Below are 16,147 nucleotides of genomic sequence, written 5' to 3' on the forward strand. Positions count from 1 at the left end.
TCGGCAAGGGGAATCGAACCTGAGTAACATTCTGTATGGTTACTCAGCCCACAAGAAGCCCCTGCATCCTTACCAAAACCAAGCCATGAGAGATCTTATGCTTCTGTGAGCCTTTGTCTCTCTCTCCTGTTATTCACCTCTGTTTAGATGGACACATGAGAGGTCAGTAAGGCTGCTACTAGAAAAAAAACGTCCCCCCATCTGTAGAACGAAAGGAAAAGAAATTTCTTGCAGGAACTCCTCTCCTTTTCATAGGATTAATCCTGCAGCTTAATTTTTAACTGGGTGCCAGGGACAGCAGAATGCCTTTGCCTCCCAGAGGAAGGGGTTGCCTCTCTGTCTGCAGAAGTCTTTACAAGGACTTCAAGGGTACCACTAACAACCTCCCTTTTCTTTCCATACCAAGATGACCCTTGGAGCAGTTAGACTATTTTTATAACTCTCAATAAGTGCTAAGGGAGGCTTGACCCCAGCAGGGGCTGCTTAAGAATGAGAGAACACTTGTGTCTATTTTTCCTCAGCATAAGGACCCTGGTGCTTACAGGGAAGGGAACTCTGGGCTTCTTTCTCTGATTTTCCTTTTTTTTTTTTTTTTTTTTTTTTTTTTTTTTTTGAGACTGGGCCTCATGTATACCAAGCTTTCCTCAAAGCCCCAATGTATCCAAGGTTTCTATTTACTCTACTTCCCGAGTGCTGGGAGAAAACAGCAGTGCCATCCTGCCCTAGGTTGATGATAAAATCTCTGAGGAGGAAATAACTATGTAAGAAAAAATTACTCTGTTAAGTGCCACGTTTGTCATTTTCATACATTATCCTACAGAATCCTTACAGAGTACTTTGAGATAAGTGCTATTCTCCTCATAAAATAAATGAAGCAAAGTAAGTAACAAGCTTCAGAGTTTATAGTTAGTACAGGAGGTTACATAGTGCAGTAGGTCATGTAATCATATGGTTTGATATTCAGTACTATAGTTTATATAGTCAGTAAGGTGGGGTAGATTGTCAGTACTTTAGATTATGCAGTAGGCAGTATAGTATATGTGGCACAGTCAATACTGTAGGTATACGGCCAGTACTATAGTTATTTTGTCAGTACATGGTTTCAAAGTTACTACAGTAGGCTAGTCCAGTTAGTTAGTAGTTAGTACATAGTACAGTAGTACATGGTCAGCACCATGGTTTCATAGTCATTACTGTAGGTCACATAGTCAGTACTGTAGGTTACACAGTCACTGCTGTAGTTCAGTGGTATACACAATACTGTAGATACATAGTCAGTACTGTGGGGTACACAGTACTGTAGATTACATAGTCAGTACTGTGGGGTACACAGTACTATAGGTCACATAGTCAGTACTGTAGGTTACACAGTCACTGCTATAGTTCAGTGATATACACAGTACTGTAGATACATAGTCAGTACTGTGGGGTACACAGTACTGTAGATTACATAGTCAGTACTGTAGGGTACATAGTCAGTACTGTGGGATACACATAGTACTATTGTTTATGGAATTAATCCTGGTCATCTATGACTGAAAAATCCTCCAACCCTCAAATCCATGCTTTAATTACAATTTTTCAATTAATTCATTTAATAGTTTTATGGAAGGTGCTAACTTCTTCTCTGTGCACAAAATTAATTCTGAATAAGCTCAAAGCTCATGCACAATATTTGTATTTTAGCTACAAAAAGAGAAGTAAATTAACCATTAGCTAAATAAACATGAAATGTTTTTCATTAAATAAAAATTTCCATTTGTTCTTTCTAATGTCTTCTATCCTCCCTACCCCTTGTACTTAGTTGGCTTAAACAAAACCACTCTCTCCTCAGCCACACAAGTAGACTGTCCTAGTAATGTAATTTATAGTAAGTGCCACAGTAGAAGGTGTCATGCAATAATGACCGTCTTCTCCACGTAATGGGCTTCAAACTTTTTCTCCTCACTTAAAAATTCACAAAAAAAGAAAAAGGAAGATAAAAGTTTGACTCTGTTTTATCTCTGTTTACACACAGAATTTGCTTTCTCGAAATGAAGCCCAGTGCAGCTCCAGCCCAGAAATCCCAAGCATTGGTCCCTACCTTTCATGTATCGTGCATAGATAGAAAAGTACATTTCAACATTGACACATTTGCTTATTCAACTTAAAAAAAAAACGGCACTCAGCTTATTAGAATAGCTCTTTTAAAACTTAACTTTTATTATTTATTTCTAACTATACAGATATTAACGGAAGGTTTTATGTGATTTTCCCAACCCTGTTAGGACCAAAGGTGAATATATAAAATATTCTCCTTAGAATGCCCTCAGTTGGTACTTGCTCTGCGCTGGATAAGTCCTGCTCAAGTGTCTTGTTGCATGCTGTACACTCAGTACATGGTGATCCTGGGAAGTTCTAGGCAGTTAGGAGGTGTGGCCTAGAAGACAGATGTCTTTGTTCATCAGGGAAATGCTTTCCAAGGCTATGTTGGACACGAGGCCCTTCCTGTCTTTTTTCGCTTTCCAGAGGGGGGAAAATGGTTTCCCTTCAAGGCCTGCTTTAGAAATGATGGTCTGTCTCCCCTACAGTATAAAAGCAACATGGAAATTAATTATGGACTCAAACCTCCAAAGTTAAGACTATTAATTTTTCTCTTTGTACATTGATTGTCTGGGGCATTTGTGACAGTAGCAGGAAGTGAATGATCTACAAACCAGCAAAAACAAATAAACACGCACACACAAAAAAACCTATGCTTCAAACATTGTAGTAACTCTGCTTCAAAAATTGTGGTAAAGTTCTCAGTAGCCAAATATAATTCTAAACAGCTCATTCCTAGAATTAAAATGTAGCTGCAGCATCACAAATATAAAATCACAGATACCTAACAATATGGAAGGGTTTATCTAAAAACAAGGTAACCATTTCCTTAGCTGGACCTAGAATTACTTTTTCCTTATTTACTTATTTTTTTATTTATGAGAGTAAAGATGCATAGTAGATACTGTTCTGCTTTTTATTTATACTTATTAAACATTATTTTAAATAATATACAGGAGGAAATAATGTATTTAATTGATTTTATGTATTTCCTATTATTTATTCCACTTCCAATTTCTTGAAGATTCCTGTATTATTTATATTAATTTATGAAAAATGAATTGCCATTTCATCAGGATTAAAGTGCTAGAGAGAAATTCACTTCATTTTATTTTATCAGAAAATAACCTGACTTCACCATTATTCTCAAAGCAGAGTTTGCTAGTGATGCTCCAAGGGTTACTGTTACATCACTGGCTCATTTGTGACTTGAAAGTTCTGTTATTTATATCTTTCAGCATCTGAAATCTGTAGCATCACTTTGGCCTCCTTGGTTCCTGCTGAGAATTCCACTCTCATTCACTGTTCTACATCACTATGCATAGACTTGGTTGCTTTCCTCTCACTGCCTTCAAATATTGTGTTCCTGTCTCTAGTTTTCAGGAGTGTATCAGGGATATGTCTTCCATAGATTCTGCTGGTTTGACCAGGAGTTTTCATAAATTGCTTAATTATAGATATGTTTTTGTCTGTTGCTGAATTTGGGAATTTTTTACCTTTAAATAGTTGTCAGCTCCATACTCCTTTTCATCATTTATTGAATTTTTAGATACCACATTTTTTTATAGAGGAAAGATACTTCCTTTTCCATTATTTCCCAGAATTAATGGTGTTGGGATGTACCACCATTCCCACAACATATGTGCTTGGCACTTTTGATGCGGGTAATGTGGCTGTAACTGTGTGGGTTTATTTATGGGTCTTGCATTCTATTCTATATATTTCTGGTATAAAAATACCAGAGAATTTTTGCTACTGTGGCTCTGAGGTATATTTGAGCTCAGGCATGATGATGCCTCCAACTTTGCTCTTTCTCCTACTTTTATATTACTATTAGACCGTGCTGCTTTTGACAAATCTAAGAGGTTTTCTGGTATTGTAGATTCTTTTAAGGACAAAATCAAATCATTTATGTATGGGAACTTTTTTTTACTCGGATGAAGGTATATTTCTTTGGAAATTATTACTATTGCTCTTATCATCATTGGTTTATTTATTTTTAGGTCAGGACACCGAGGAAGCAGGGAGCTCCATGTCCACTCTGGAGAGGTCCCTTGCAGCGCGCCGGGCGACCAGGCCCAAGCTCATGATTCCCATGGAGGCCCAGGCCAGCAATCCTGGTCAGTATAATTTAGTGCCAAAATGTAAGGGGAAAAAATTAAAGTGTTTTCAGGTTGCCTTGGTTCTGTAAATATCAAATCATCAGAAATAACTGTCTTTTATGTGACTTTTTACAGATGAATAACAGTAATTGAAGAGGGTTGCAAGCCATATCATTTATAATTATCAGTCAGGGTCATTACTATATAATTATATCTTTATATCATCAGTGTTAGCAAACAGATGGCTACAATTCAAGAAATCAACTGTAATAATATGAATTTCTGTTTTAAGAAGGACATTTGAAACATTCACTAATATTATCGATCTGATCCTATCATCATCACCACCGCTTAATTTTTCCTACTTTAGTGGGTCCAGGTTTCATGATTACGCAACCTAGCTCTATCAAATCACACGTTATCAGTCACTTAGTAGCCCTCCTTGTTGGAGGTCTCTGTCTCCCTCCTACCTCCATTGAAGAAATTAGCATCTGGGGATCACTTCCTTCCCAATTACCTCCATGATCAATCTTGCTAATTACACTGTTCGTGTAGATAATCCATCTGATTCCCTGAACTGTGAGTTCTTGATGGTACCTGCAATGATATTGGCTCCCTCCCACCTCAATTCATCAATTCCGTGCCACACTAAAGCAATGCACAGCGTCAGTTCCCGTCATCCTTCTTTCTATCTCCTTATTAATAGTTTCTTATTGCTCACTTGCTTTACTGCTCCGTGCCAACAGTTCCTCCATGTGGATGGGGACTGCTGATTCATTAGCTTTCCCACAGTCCCTCTGCTCCCCATCTCCCACATGCAGTCATTGTTCCCTTTTGCTTTGTTTCATTCTCTACCTCCTCTGCTTTGCTCCTCGTTCCCAACATTATTTACTTTAAAAAGAAACAAGTTTTCAACCATAGTTAAATTAGTAGTGCGACCAGTTCACATCTCAGCCCCCAGCTATAGAGTGTGTTGGAAGAATACAGGAGAGCAGCTGCCTGTTGGGTGGGTTGGACCACTAGTTTGACATTGGCACTCATCTGTAAATGTTAGTGCATTTCTTCTTCCGCTGTTTGTTATCTCATCCAATAAGATGAATGTCACATTTAGTGTGAGTTTTCAGAGTTCAATACCTTCTCGTCAGTCTTCACTAATATTTCTTTATGGTTAGGCATACATTTCAGGGTATTTGCCTAACAGGCATAGAGTCTTGACTTCAATCACCAACACCAAAACCCGAAAGTGGAAATAATAGTTATCATCACAATTTTCTTTGTTTTTATATCTCCAAGGAAAGAAAACTGTTGATAAAACAGTGCCCTCTGAGGGTTGTGTTGCTAACCCCAAACTTGTGTATGACTTTACTCTACTTACCTCTTTCCCATGCTCCCACATCAATTTTCCTCCTTACTGTTCTTTGCAGTAGGCATATAAAAATTTACATTCTGTCCTAACCTTATTTTAAAGCAATCATTTGATATCCTTTTTTCCACCAACTAAAACTCCAGCACTCACTTGCACAGAAATATAAAAGTATGCTTATTTTCTTCTTTCTGATGCTTTCTTTGATTCTGTTTTCATACTCATTTTTTTACTGAAGCCATTGTACCCTTAGCGTTACTTTTCCTTTGTTGTGATCAAACTCCATGACAGGAAGCAACTTATAGAAAGAAGAGTTTATTCAGACTTATCATTCCAGGGCGAGAGTCCACAGCCAGGGAAGCATAGCAGCTGGTGGGCAGAGAAGGAAGCTGAGAGATCACTTCTCCATCGACACACACAAAGCAGAGAGAGCAAAATGGAAGCAGAAAGAATATATGAACCCTCAACACCTATCCCTAGTGATGTGCTTCCCCAGCAAGTCCAGACCTCAAACTTCACAAACAGAACCACCAACTGTGGCCAAAGGGTTCAAGTGCCTGAGCCTGTAGAGGCTATTTCTCATTTAAACCACCACATCTAGGCCCAGGGGTCCTGCTCAAACTATGGCACCAGCCAAGGACAATACATGCCGTAAATTTACAACCCCTACCCAGATCTACCCAATGGACAGAACATTATTCACAGTTGAGTGGAGAATGGGGTCTGACTTTCACACAAACTCTGGTGCCCCGTATTTGACCATGTCCCCTGGATGGGGAGGCCTGGTGGCACTCAGAGGAAGGATAGCAGGCTACCAAAAAGAGACTTGATACCCTATGAGCATACATAGGGGGAAGAGGTCCCCCTCAGTCACAGTCATAGGGGAAGGGAGTAAGGGGAAAATGGGAGGGAGGGAGGAATGGGAGGATACAAGGGATGGGATAACAATTGAGATGTAATATGAATGAATTAATAAACTATATTAAAAAATAAAAAAATAAACAACCACAGTGGCCAAGGTTGTCAACGTATTGGCTAACTGTAGCTTCAATTCCTGTGTATGGTGGAAGGGGGAGAGGGAGACAGAGAAGCAGAAAGAAAAGGCAGAGAGAGACAGAGAGACAGAGAGACAGAGAGACAGAGACAGAGAGAGAGAGAGAGAGAGAGAGAGAGAGAGAGAGAGAGAGAGAGAGACAGAGAGACAGAGAGACAGAGAGAGACAGAGAGAGACAGAGAGAGACAGAGAGAGACAGAGTCAGAGAAGGGGGAAGAGAGGAGGAGGATCCCCCATTAATTTGTAGTATGTTGAATCCTAGTTCCTTCCTCCTTCCCACTGGCTGTTCCTTGTCATCTTCCTTCCTGTTCTTCCTGACTTCTGAGCTCAGATGGAGCTAGGGCTCCTCCTTGGTGCAGCTGCCTCTATCTAGAGCAGTGACCACTGAGATAACATCAGTGGCCATGATGTGATGTAAATCCTGGTGATCCTAAATTGGATCTCTGCCTTCATCTCTTACCAGAATCCACCTGAATTTCCTTATCAACTGTCCACTCAACTTCTCCAGATATCTAATAAGTACCTTAGCTGAGATCAAATCTCTGACACAGTTTTCCTTTCTCTGTCTGCAGAACTGTGGAACAGCTTTGTTTTCTCATTCCCAGAAATGTCATCACTGTCCATCACTACCTCTCATTAGAAACATTAATTTTATGCTTTTATTTTTGTTTTGGATTTTAAAAAGTCTATTTATTTATTTGTATGTCAATCTCTATGTGTGCATGCACATATGCCAGAGAGGGGAATCAGATGCTTAAAATTGGGAGTTACAGGTGCTTGTTGGATGCCATGACTGTTATGTGGTTGCTGTTCTCCAAATGCTGGTCCTTAAGATTGTGAAACTAATGTTGTTCCGTACTTAGATGTGAAAGGGCTCCAGCCCTTTCACTTCTTTACCCTGATTTTCTCATCTTGCAAGTCCAATATTTTACCACACTAACATTCACATTCTATTTGTATGACTTCACCTTTTCTCTACTTCTTTATTAAACTAAGCTGCTCCTATCATTTAACTTAGAGACTATTGCAATATGCTTAAAATTTATCTCTCTACTTCAGCTCATTGTAAGTTACCTACACATCAGTGTTCCAATGTCCATGTTACATTATCTTAGTCCTGATTACACATAGAACAACAATGTTACAATGTTACACCAAGCCTAGTGTAGGCAAGTCTCTGAACTTTTCTCTGACCTCACCTCTGGACATGTCACTCTATAATCTGCTGTAGTATAAAACCTCCTTTCTGTGCTTTGGGCACATCCTAACAGCATGCGTTCTCTTTGCATGGATTGACTCTCTCTCTCTCTCTCTCTCTCTCTCTCTCTCTCTCTCTCTCTCTCTCTCTCTCTCCTTTCTGTGTGTTTTTCTCTCACTATCCTTCTCCCATGTTCTAATATGTATATATGTGTGTGTATGTGTATATACATATATATGAATGTGTGTGTGTATGTGTGTGTGTGTGTGTGTGTGTGTGTGTGTGTGTGTGTATACATTCAAAGATGTGCATGGCCTTTACAATGAATATAAAATGATTGGCCCTCTTGGTTACCAGTATGCCTAATGAACTCATAATAGAACTAAGGATCAGAGAGATTAAGTGACTAGCTTACACAGCCAGTAATTAGAGTCAGAATTAGGACAGAATTCTGATTTCACTGTTCTAGTTATTATTCTCCCAGCTGAAATATTTCACAAAGCAAGCTCCTTCTTCTTATATACTTTTCACTACATGGATTAATAGTGTACTTAGAGCTTTTTTTCTGAGGATATAATTGATATTTTATTAATAAGGAATTCCTGTTTGATCCCATTACTTCTAAAAATATAACTATGCTTCAGAATGTTTTGGAGGCCATTAGACCCCTAAGTAAGTGCTCTAGCTGAAAAGTTCTTGTACACCACTGATTTTTTTTAAAAAAAGTAAACCAGCAAACAAACAAAATAACCAAACAATGATACTGCAAACTCATCCATGTATCAGATGAAAGATGGTTCCTAACAGACCTTCATCTTTTGCCAGTCAAGACTTATGGCCACTCCATACACATGCATTTCTTTCCTCTGTGCTTTTAAAACAACGCAATAGAGAGCTACACCCAGCAACGTTTTATGTGTTTTCAAACATCATAGCAGATATGGATGATATGATAAATGCCTTTCAAGGTACTTCAACTAGAAATGATGCCTCGGTTTTTCATATTTGACTAGCAGTGTTTATAACATTGTGTGGCATTTTTTACAGGAAGTACAACCATCTATGTTTAGGTGTTTAAATCAAACGTCTTTCTACTTTAACAATTGTGAGTAACTTCATGATAGGTAGGTGATGTGTCTAACTCATATGGTATAGCTTGATTGGTACCTTGTGAAACCCGGGACTCACTGAGTATTTGTCAAATAAATGGATGAAAATATATGTGAATTAAAAAGAATGGCACACACACACAGCTTTGTGGATGTAACAGATTTGTGTTTGAGGGCTCTTTTTTTTTTTTTAAATCAGTACTAAAGAGACTATCTGGCAAATTTTGCAGTGTGCTAAAGTCAGCTAAAATTATTTCAGACTAAAAATAAATTGGGTTTAAAAGGAAGACAAATCAAAATGAAATGAGAACTTCTGATTGTCATTCACATGGTAAAAGCTTGCTATGTGATTTCATTCAGCCCTCACGGTATTACCCTGGGTTGAGCCTGTACTGACTACACAGGGGGGAAATAGCCCTGGACTGCTTGAGGGCCTTTCTCCAGGACATGACTATAAATGCTCCGAATCTCCAGGGTGCAGTGCTTCTTCATGGATAAGGATGGCTTTCATCTTTGGCACTATCCACCTCCATTAAAGTTGTTTTTCTTTCCTTTAAATAGTTTCTGAAAGTGTCATACCAGGTTTATGAGCATGGGAATTTACTCTGATATCAATCCTTTGCTCGTTTTTCTGCTTCATGTTCTTACCTAGAGTTTTGAATTTCTTTTTGCCTAATATAATTAACCTTGTGTTATTTGTAGTATTTTAGTCTAAACCAATAGGACTCCCACCTAACTAACAACTGACTTTGCTATTATTCTTTTAATTTTCTAATAGTTCATGTCCCTTGGTACTTTATACTAAATAGTTTAAATTTTTATTAGAAAATCCTGGTCAAATTATTCCATTTGGGGGTACATTCACCTTTTGTAGGTAAGTACAAATAATATAATTTTTGATAAGTATATAATATGCTTATCAAAAGGCATATTCAGCTATAGCACATCTTGGTTACATGAACAAATGTACTACAATATATTACTATCACACAACAACACATACCCATAAAATGAATAAAGTGATAAGACCATATGGAGCGTTTCAAAGACATAATGTTTTGGAGGACATAAAGAGAAACCTAATAGATCTGTACAGTTCATTTTTTTTTGTAAAGCTTAAAGGCAAGCAAGTGATCTACAGTCTTAGACCTCCTAAGGGCAGTTGGTGTTGAAAGGAGTTTATGAGTGACTACAAGAGATGATGCAAAGGCTTTGGCTGATGTTCTCTTTCTTGCTTTGGATGACAAAGTACTAGACTTATCACTTAGAAAATCATGAATCATTATTATTAGCATGGCACAGCATTCCCATATGTAGCTTATACTGCAGTGAGAAATAATGACACAACAGGATATTCTTTTTAATACTGTCAGATTGAGTCATTACTCATTCCTTGTAAATTCTGCATTGATGAAATTATACACAACAAATGAGAATTACATCAATATGTGACTATTGTCAATTTCAGAATAAATTTAAAAGCTTCTGATAAATAAAATATCCTATTTCTATCCATTGTGAGTGACAAAGACATCAGGTAATGTTATAATGCTAAAATTTGTAAGTTGGACCTCTAGCAGAGTTGTGAATTCATTCAGCACTTTACACACATTTACTGATGGGCCATCTGCATTTACTTGTATTTATTCAGGTTTAAACTCTGTTATCAAATTTTTCATAAATGAAAACTGTAGCAGTATTCTGAGTCCTAAATATATATCAAGATGGTTGATGTTTTATTTAGGAAATCTTTTTTTTTCCTATCTTGGTGAGTCTAAAATTCTGAATGTAAATTAATATTTATTATATCTCATCATTATCAACTTAAAACATCTATCTAGATCTAGTTTTTCTGAAATTTCCATTCTTTTCCTTCACACTACCTACCATGTTTATTAGTTTTAAATTGTTATTATAAAACACCATTACCAAAAGTGACCTAAAGAAGAAAGATGAGATTGTGCTTACTGTTCTAGCAAGGGAGAATCCATAAGGGCAGGCGAGGCATGGCAGCAGGCTGCAGGAACAGGAAGCTGACAGGAAACTTGAAGTGAACAGGACTATGAACTTTTACCCCTCCAGAACAAGTCCACCTCTTAAAGGTTCCTCTGTAGCCTCCTTCCAAAAGACCTGCAATATAAAACCAAATGTTTAATCTTCAGAGGAAGACTCACCATTAAAGCCACTGTACCATGGTGGCAAGAAAGTATTACTAATTAGATAAAATATAATTTAATCTGATGTTGTGCTTGAGGTTATAAAAAGTTAGAATTTTATTTAATTTCATGGGTGAGCAAAATGTACTTACTCTTCAAATATTAAACTTGTTGGTTGAAAATACTAGGTAACATTGTTACAGAGTAGCCCCCAAAGGCAAAATCCCTAGTACTGTGTTTCTGCACATAAGGTGTAGGCAAAAGGTGACAATCTTTACAGCAGCTAAAATAGTATTTTAGCTTGATTAAGGGTAGTTACAGCATGAAATTAGAAGGACTGGGTAGACTTTTCCTAAATTTTTACAGGATGAAGAAGTGTCATGTGATTGCTTTTCAAATGATCAGACCATTAATTTAGAGACGAGATGACAAACTGTTCATCTATGAAGACTTTCTGGAGTCAAACTAGTGAGAGAGGGTGCTGTGACACTGTGGTAAGGGAGAAACTATGATACTGTTTACTGGAGGTCACAGCTGATCTGGGATTAACATTTAGAGCTGTCCAGAATGATGTGAGGCTTAGGGGCAGGACTTCTGAACGTTGCCACCAGTAACTTTGATACAGACTGGGGCTCAAGTATGGGAGAAGAGGTCAGCAGCTTCCTTTGCCCGATGGGAGACTGTTTCTTTACAACTCTAGACTGTATGGACAATTAGATATGACTGTATGTAGGGCCATTTCCAACTCACCTCCTTCTTCTCCAAACTCTTGGAATAGAGGGACTAGGGCCTCAGAAGAGTGTGATTTGGAGCAGATGATCTGTAAAATGATATTAGTAATAAAACTCTAATTGTTTTCATATAACGCAACTTATTGGACAAAATATTCAATTTTTTATGTTATCACTTTCCATATAAGAAATATAAAAAAATCAATATGAAATGGCTTTTAATATAAAAATGATAGCTCAGAAATAGTGTAGGGTATGGTTAAAAAAAAAAGACAAGGAGACATAGGAAGTCCTACAGTTTTGTTTTATGGAAGCTTAGGGTGAATCTTTGCTTTCTAGAATGTTCACCAAGAGACTCTACTTTACAGTCACATCATCATTTGGTTTCAGACTTTACTAACAGTGAATTGAAGAAAGTACTAAAAGTAAAATATAGTACAAGAAAGTTTAAGACTTTCCAAAATGGAGTTCTACTGACTCTATCCACAGCATCACTAACGACCTGGTACTACCCAATAATCGGCAGCAGGATAAATAACCCAGCTTCTGGGATATCTAAAACAAACTGTGGAGACTTTTTTTTTATCTGTAATTTTTACAGTAGTTATATTTCTAGATATTAATCCCCATTTGCTGTATATCCATATATTAAAAACTGCTAGAGACATCTGTGGATTTTATAACCATACCTCATCTAAAATGGCCTCGGTTGAAATTCCTAATAGAAAAGCATAATGTTTGTAGGAGGTGGTGGTGGCCTTAGGTTACATTCTAATTGTGCAGACCTTGGGATGTTAATACATGCCATCACGTGATATGACAGCAGTAACCAATGGCTCGATAGCATGCCTTATCCTGTGAAGAGTGTCTCCAGTGCACTGCCTGTCACAACTAGGACAACAGTCTTCCCTTACCTCAGAAATGAAGCCCCAAAATATGAATCCAGCTTTGCATTCGTCATGACAGTTCTAGGGTTTCTCTTCCAGTGGGGAAACAGCTTTTCCTTCTGATCTCAACATCTTACATAGTCATAAGCCCTACAGGTTCAAACATGACTTAAACGGACATCTACACAAACAGAATATGCCCGTTTTAAACTGTGAAGCAAGATTTTGTTGTTGTTGTTGTTGTTGTTGTTTTGTTTTGTTTTGTTTTGTTTTGTTTTTCATGACATGGTTTCTCTGTGTGTAGCCCTTGCTGTCCTGGACTCACTTGGTAGACCAGGCTGGCCTCAACTCACAGAGATCCACCTGCCTCTGCCTTCTGAGTGCTGCGATTAAAGGTATGCACCACCATGTCCAGCAAAGCAAGATGTTTTTTAAAAACACTTGATTTATATTAAATCAAGTCTGTGATGGACATACTGAAGGACTGAAAATTGGTTACTATCACCAACATTTACTTCTCTAAATCCTATTCACACAATGTTACGCTTCTCTGTGGATAACCTCTGTACCATTACAATTGCACTGGACTGTTGGCACTGATACACTCACAATTGTACAAATGAGAAACCTAGCATATCTGAAATGATTTGCTAAAGTTGCTATACTATCATATATAATCAATTAAGACAAATTTACCCATATAAAATAATATTCCCTTATTTTATCTATTGTTTCTGAGTGTCAAGAAGGAAGAAAATTTAATTAACTGGTTCTGGCTCAGAGTCACAAACCGTCTTATAACTTCCTCGCAGACACTAATGGTCCCAATGTTGCACTGCTACCTCATCATTTTCCACACACTTTGGCCAGCATTATGTAAAGACAAGGTGCATGCCTTCCACAGACAGTGCTACCTGCGATGACCAAGAAAAAATGATGAGTGTGCAAGAATGGAAGGGAGACAGAAATCCTGTTAGCCTAGACTTGAAAATGGCGAGCACTTTTTCTGCCACAATTCTCCTGGTCACCAGACACACATGACATAACACATATGGAACCTGAAGGAAGGTTCCATAGAGCAGAAGTGCTGGCTACCAGCTTAGGTGAGGCCTGGAAGACTCACAAGCAGCAAACCTAAGTACTGAGCCCAGATAGTTGAACTCAAATATTTGATCTTTTTTGCCAACATGTTCAGGATAACTACCAAAACAGGCATGTGGGAGTGTATATAGGCAAGAGTCATCTGAGATACTTTCTTATCCTTGACTACCTGAACATCTGAAGTGTGTTTTAATATTTATTATAGGAACAAGGACCCTAAATGTTCTCATCTTCCAGACTGTATATAGGTCATTGCAGAAACATTATCATAAAAAGAGGCAGCATGACAAATTGTTTCATTGAAGCTTTCACTCGAACATAATATTCTTATTGTTATATTTCCCCTCTCCTCCTTAAACATATCTCTCAGTTCTGGCATGTATCATTTTGAGAAATACACCAAAAGGATTTAGTTCCTAAAACTTATAGCATTAAATTAAAGTCTTTACATTAGAGTCCCTGTAGGTTGCACTTAGTGATAACATTTTAAAGATTGCTGTAAAAGTTTCCAAATGCCACAGTGCCAGTTCACGGAGCTGTGTATTTGGTGAGGACATTTCTACTTGAAAACTCCCTGTGCACCAGTGTCAGATATAAATTCTATTTCCAGAAAGCTCTGTCAGAAGAGAATTCTTGTCATATTTGGCCACAGAGTAGAGATTTATTGAAACTGAAAAGATGCTATTGCTCTTTGAGATGTTGTACATAAACACAGCAGTGTAGTGAATGCTGAAAACTCTGTGTGTGTCTTTGTGTGTATGTGTCCCCATATACACGTGTATGTGTGTGCATATGCAAAAATGCTTCTGTCTCTGAAAACCAATATTCCGTGATAAAATAATAAACAAAACAGCAGTAAATAATATTTTATTTAGTTGATTTTAAGTTAAGTTCATATGATACACAGATAGAAAGAGAGAGAGAGACAGAGAGAGAGAGACAGAGACAGAGACAGAGATGGAGACGGAGACAGAGACAGAGACAGAGACAGAGACAGAGACAGAGACAGAGACAGAGACAGAGATACATCAAACCAGACCCAGTAAGGATTTAATGCAGGGCTTTCTGCATGCTAGACAAGCCCACTACCACTGAGCTATATACCCTCTCTCCTCTCTTTACTTCTTTATTTTGAAACAAGGACTCATTAAGCTACCCAGGATGGTTTTGATCTCATTGCATAGGTCAGATTGGGCTCGATTTTGAGGTTCTCCAGGCTCAGCTTCTTGAGTAGCTCGTGTTGCTGATGTGGACCTCTAGTTCCCCACAAGGGTGATATTTTTGTACCAGTTGTCTTACAAGTAAATGTCAACAACTTTTGGTCCCTTCAAGGATAAACCATAGGGGCTGGTGAGGCAGATGAGCAGTGAAAAGTTTGTGCTGCTGTTGCAAAGGACTCCAGTTCAGTTCACAGCAACACAAATTGTGTGACTCACAGAAGCCTGTAACTACAGCGCAAGGGGAGCCTGATGCTCTGGCTTCTGTGGGCACCAGCGCATCGCTGCACAGAGACATGCACACAAACAGAATACAATAAATCATTTTAAAATATTTTTTAATCTCTTAAATAAAAATATCTGTCAATGATCAAATGATCTTAAAACCAAATGCATGATTTACTAAACATCTTAGTCTACAACAAAAAAAATAAGACAATAAGCATTTTTTATATGCAAAACCACGATAAACATTTTATTTTTCAAAACTTTTATTGTTTGTAAAACCATTCTTCAATGGTCATCAGCCTAGATGGAAACTACAGTTCTTCAGCCATAAAGGGCTGGAGATTGGAACACAATTTCTGCCTCTTTGGTTGTCTCAATTCTTCTATGAAGATTCTATGGCTTGCTGATTTGTTTTGATTTCACCAGCAAATTTATTTGTCCTCATAACTGAAGATTCTTATATATCTCATTTTTCAATTATTTCTACTAGTATAATTATTTTAAAATATCAGTAAAAGGATATAAATAGTTGGTGGGAGGGATGCTGTCTCTAAGGAGATGATCATTACAAGAATAACATATGAGTAAAAAACATCAGTGCAAATTATCTACCATTAACCTATCAGCATTAATTGCTGATCTATATCGTTTGATCAATAGATCAGATTTTTTAAAAGAACAAAATTGACTGGTTCAGACACTAATATTTTAGGCTACATAAAAAACAGACCTAGTACTACCTTATGACCATTTTTTTTCACAATTGCTCTCATTCTGTTTTTACTGGTGTTATTATTAGTAGTGTTACTATGGTAACTATTCATTCAAGGACATGAAATAATGCAACCAATGACCACAAAATTCTCCAAGGAGTTCAAATCTCAAAAGCATGAATAATACTCTAGAAATTTTCTTTTAT

General features: G+C 37.6%; 1 protein-coding gene across 2 annotated transcripts in view; it reads left to right on the forward strand.

The window, feature by feature from the left end:
* Positions 1–16,147, forward strand: part of DCC (DCC netrin 1 receptor) — a 1,088,923-nt gene that overhangs the window by 1,022,434 nt on the left and 50,342 nt on the right. For both annotated transcript variants that reach the window (XM_084780514.1, XM_084780515.1), the window contains exon 25: positions 4,086–4,202. In XM_084780514.1, the coding sequence (XP_084636640.1) occupies positions 4,086–4,202 (117 nt within the window). The remainder of the gene's footprint in view (positions 1–4,085; positions 4,203–16,147) is intronic.

The sequence above is a fragment of the Acomys minous genome (assembly GCF_964271855.1).
Source record: "Acomys minous genome assembly, chromosome: 4".
Lineage (NCBI taxonomy): Eukaryota > Metazoa > Chordata > Mammalia > Rodentia > Muridae > Acomys > Acomys minous.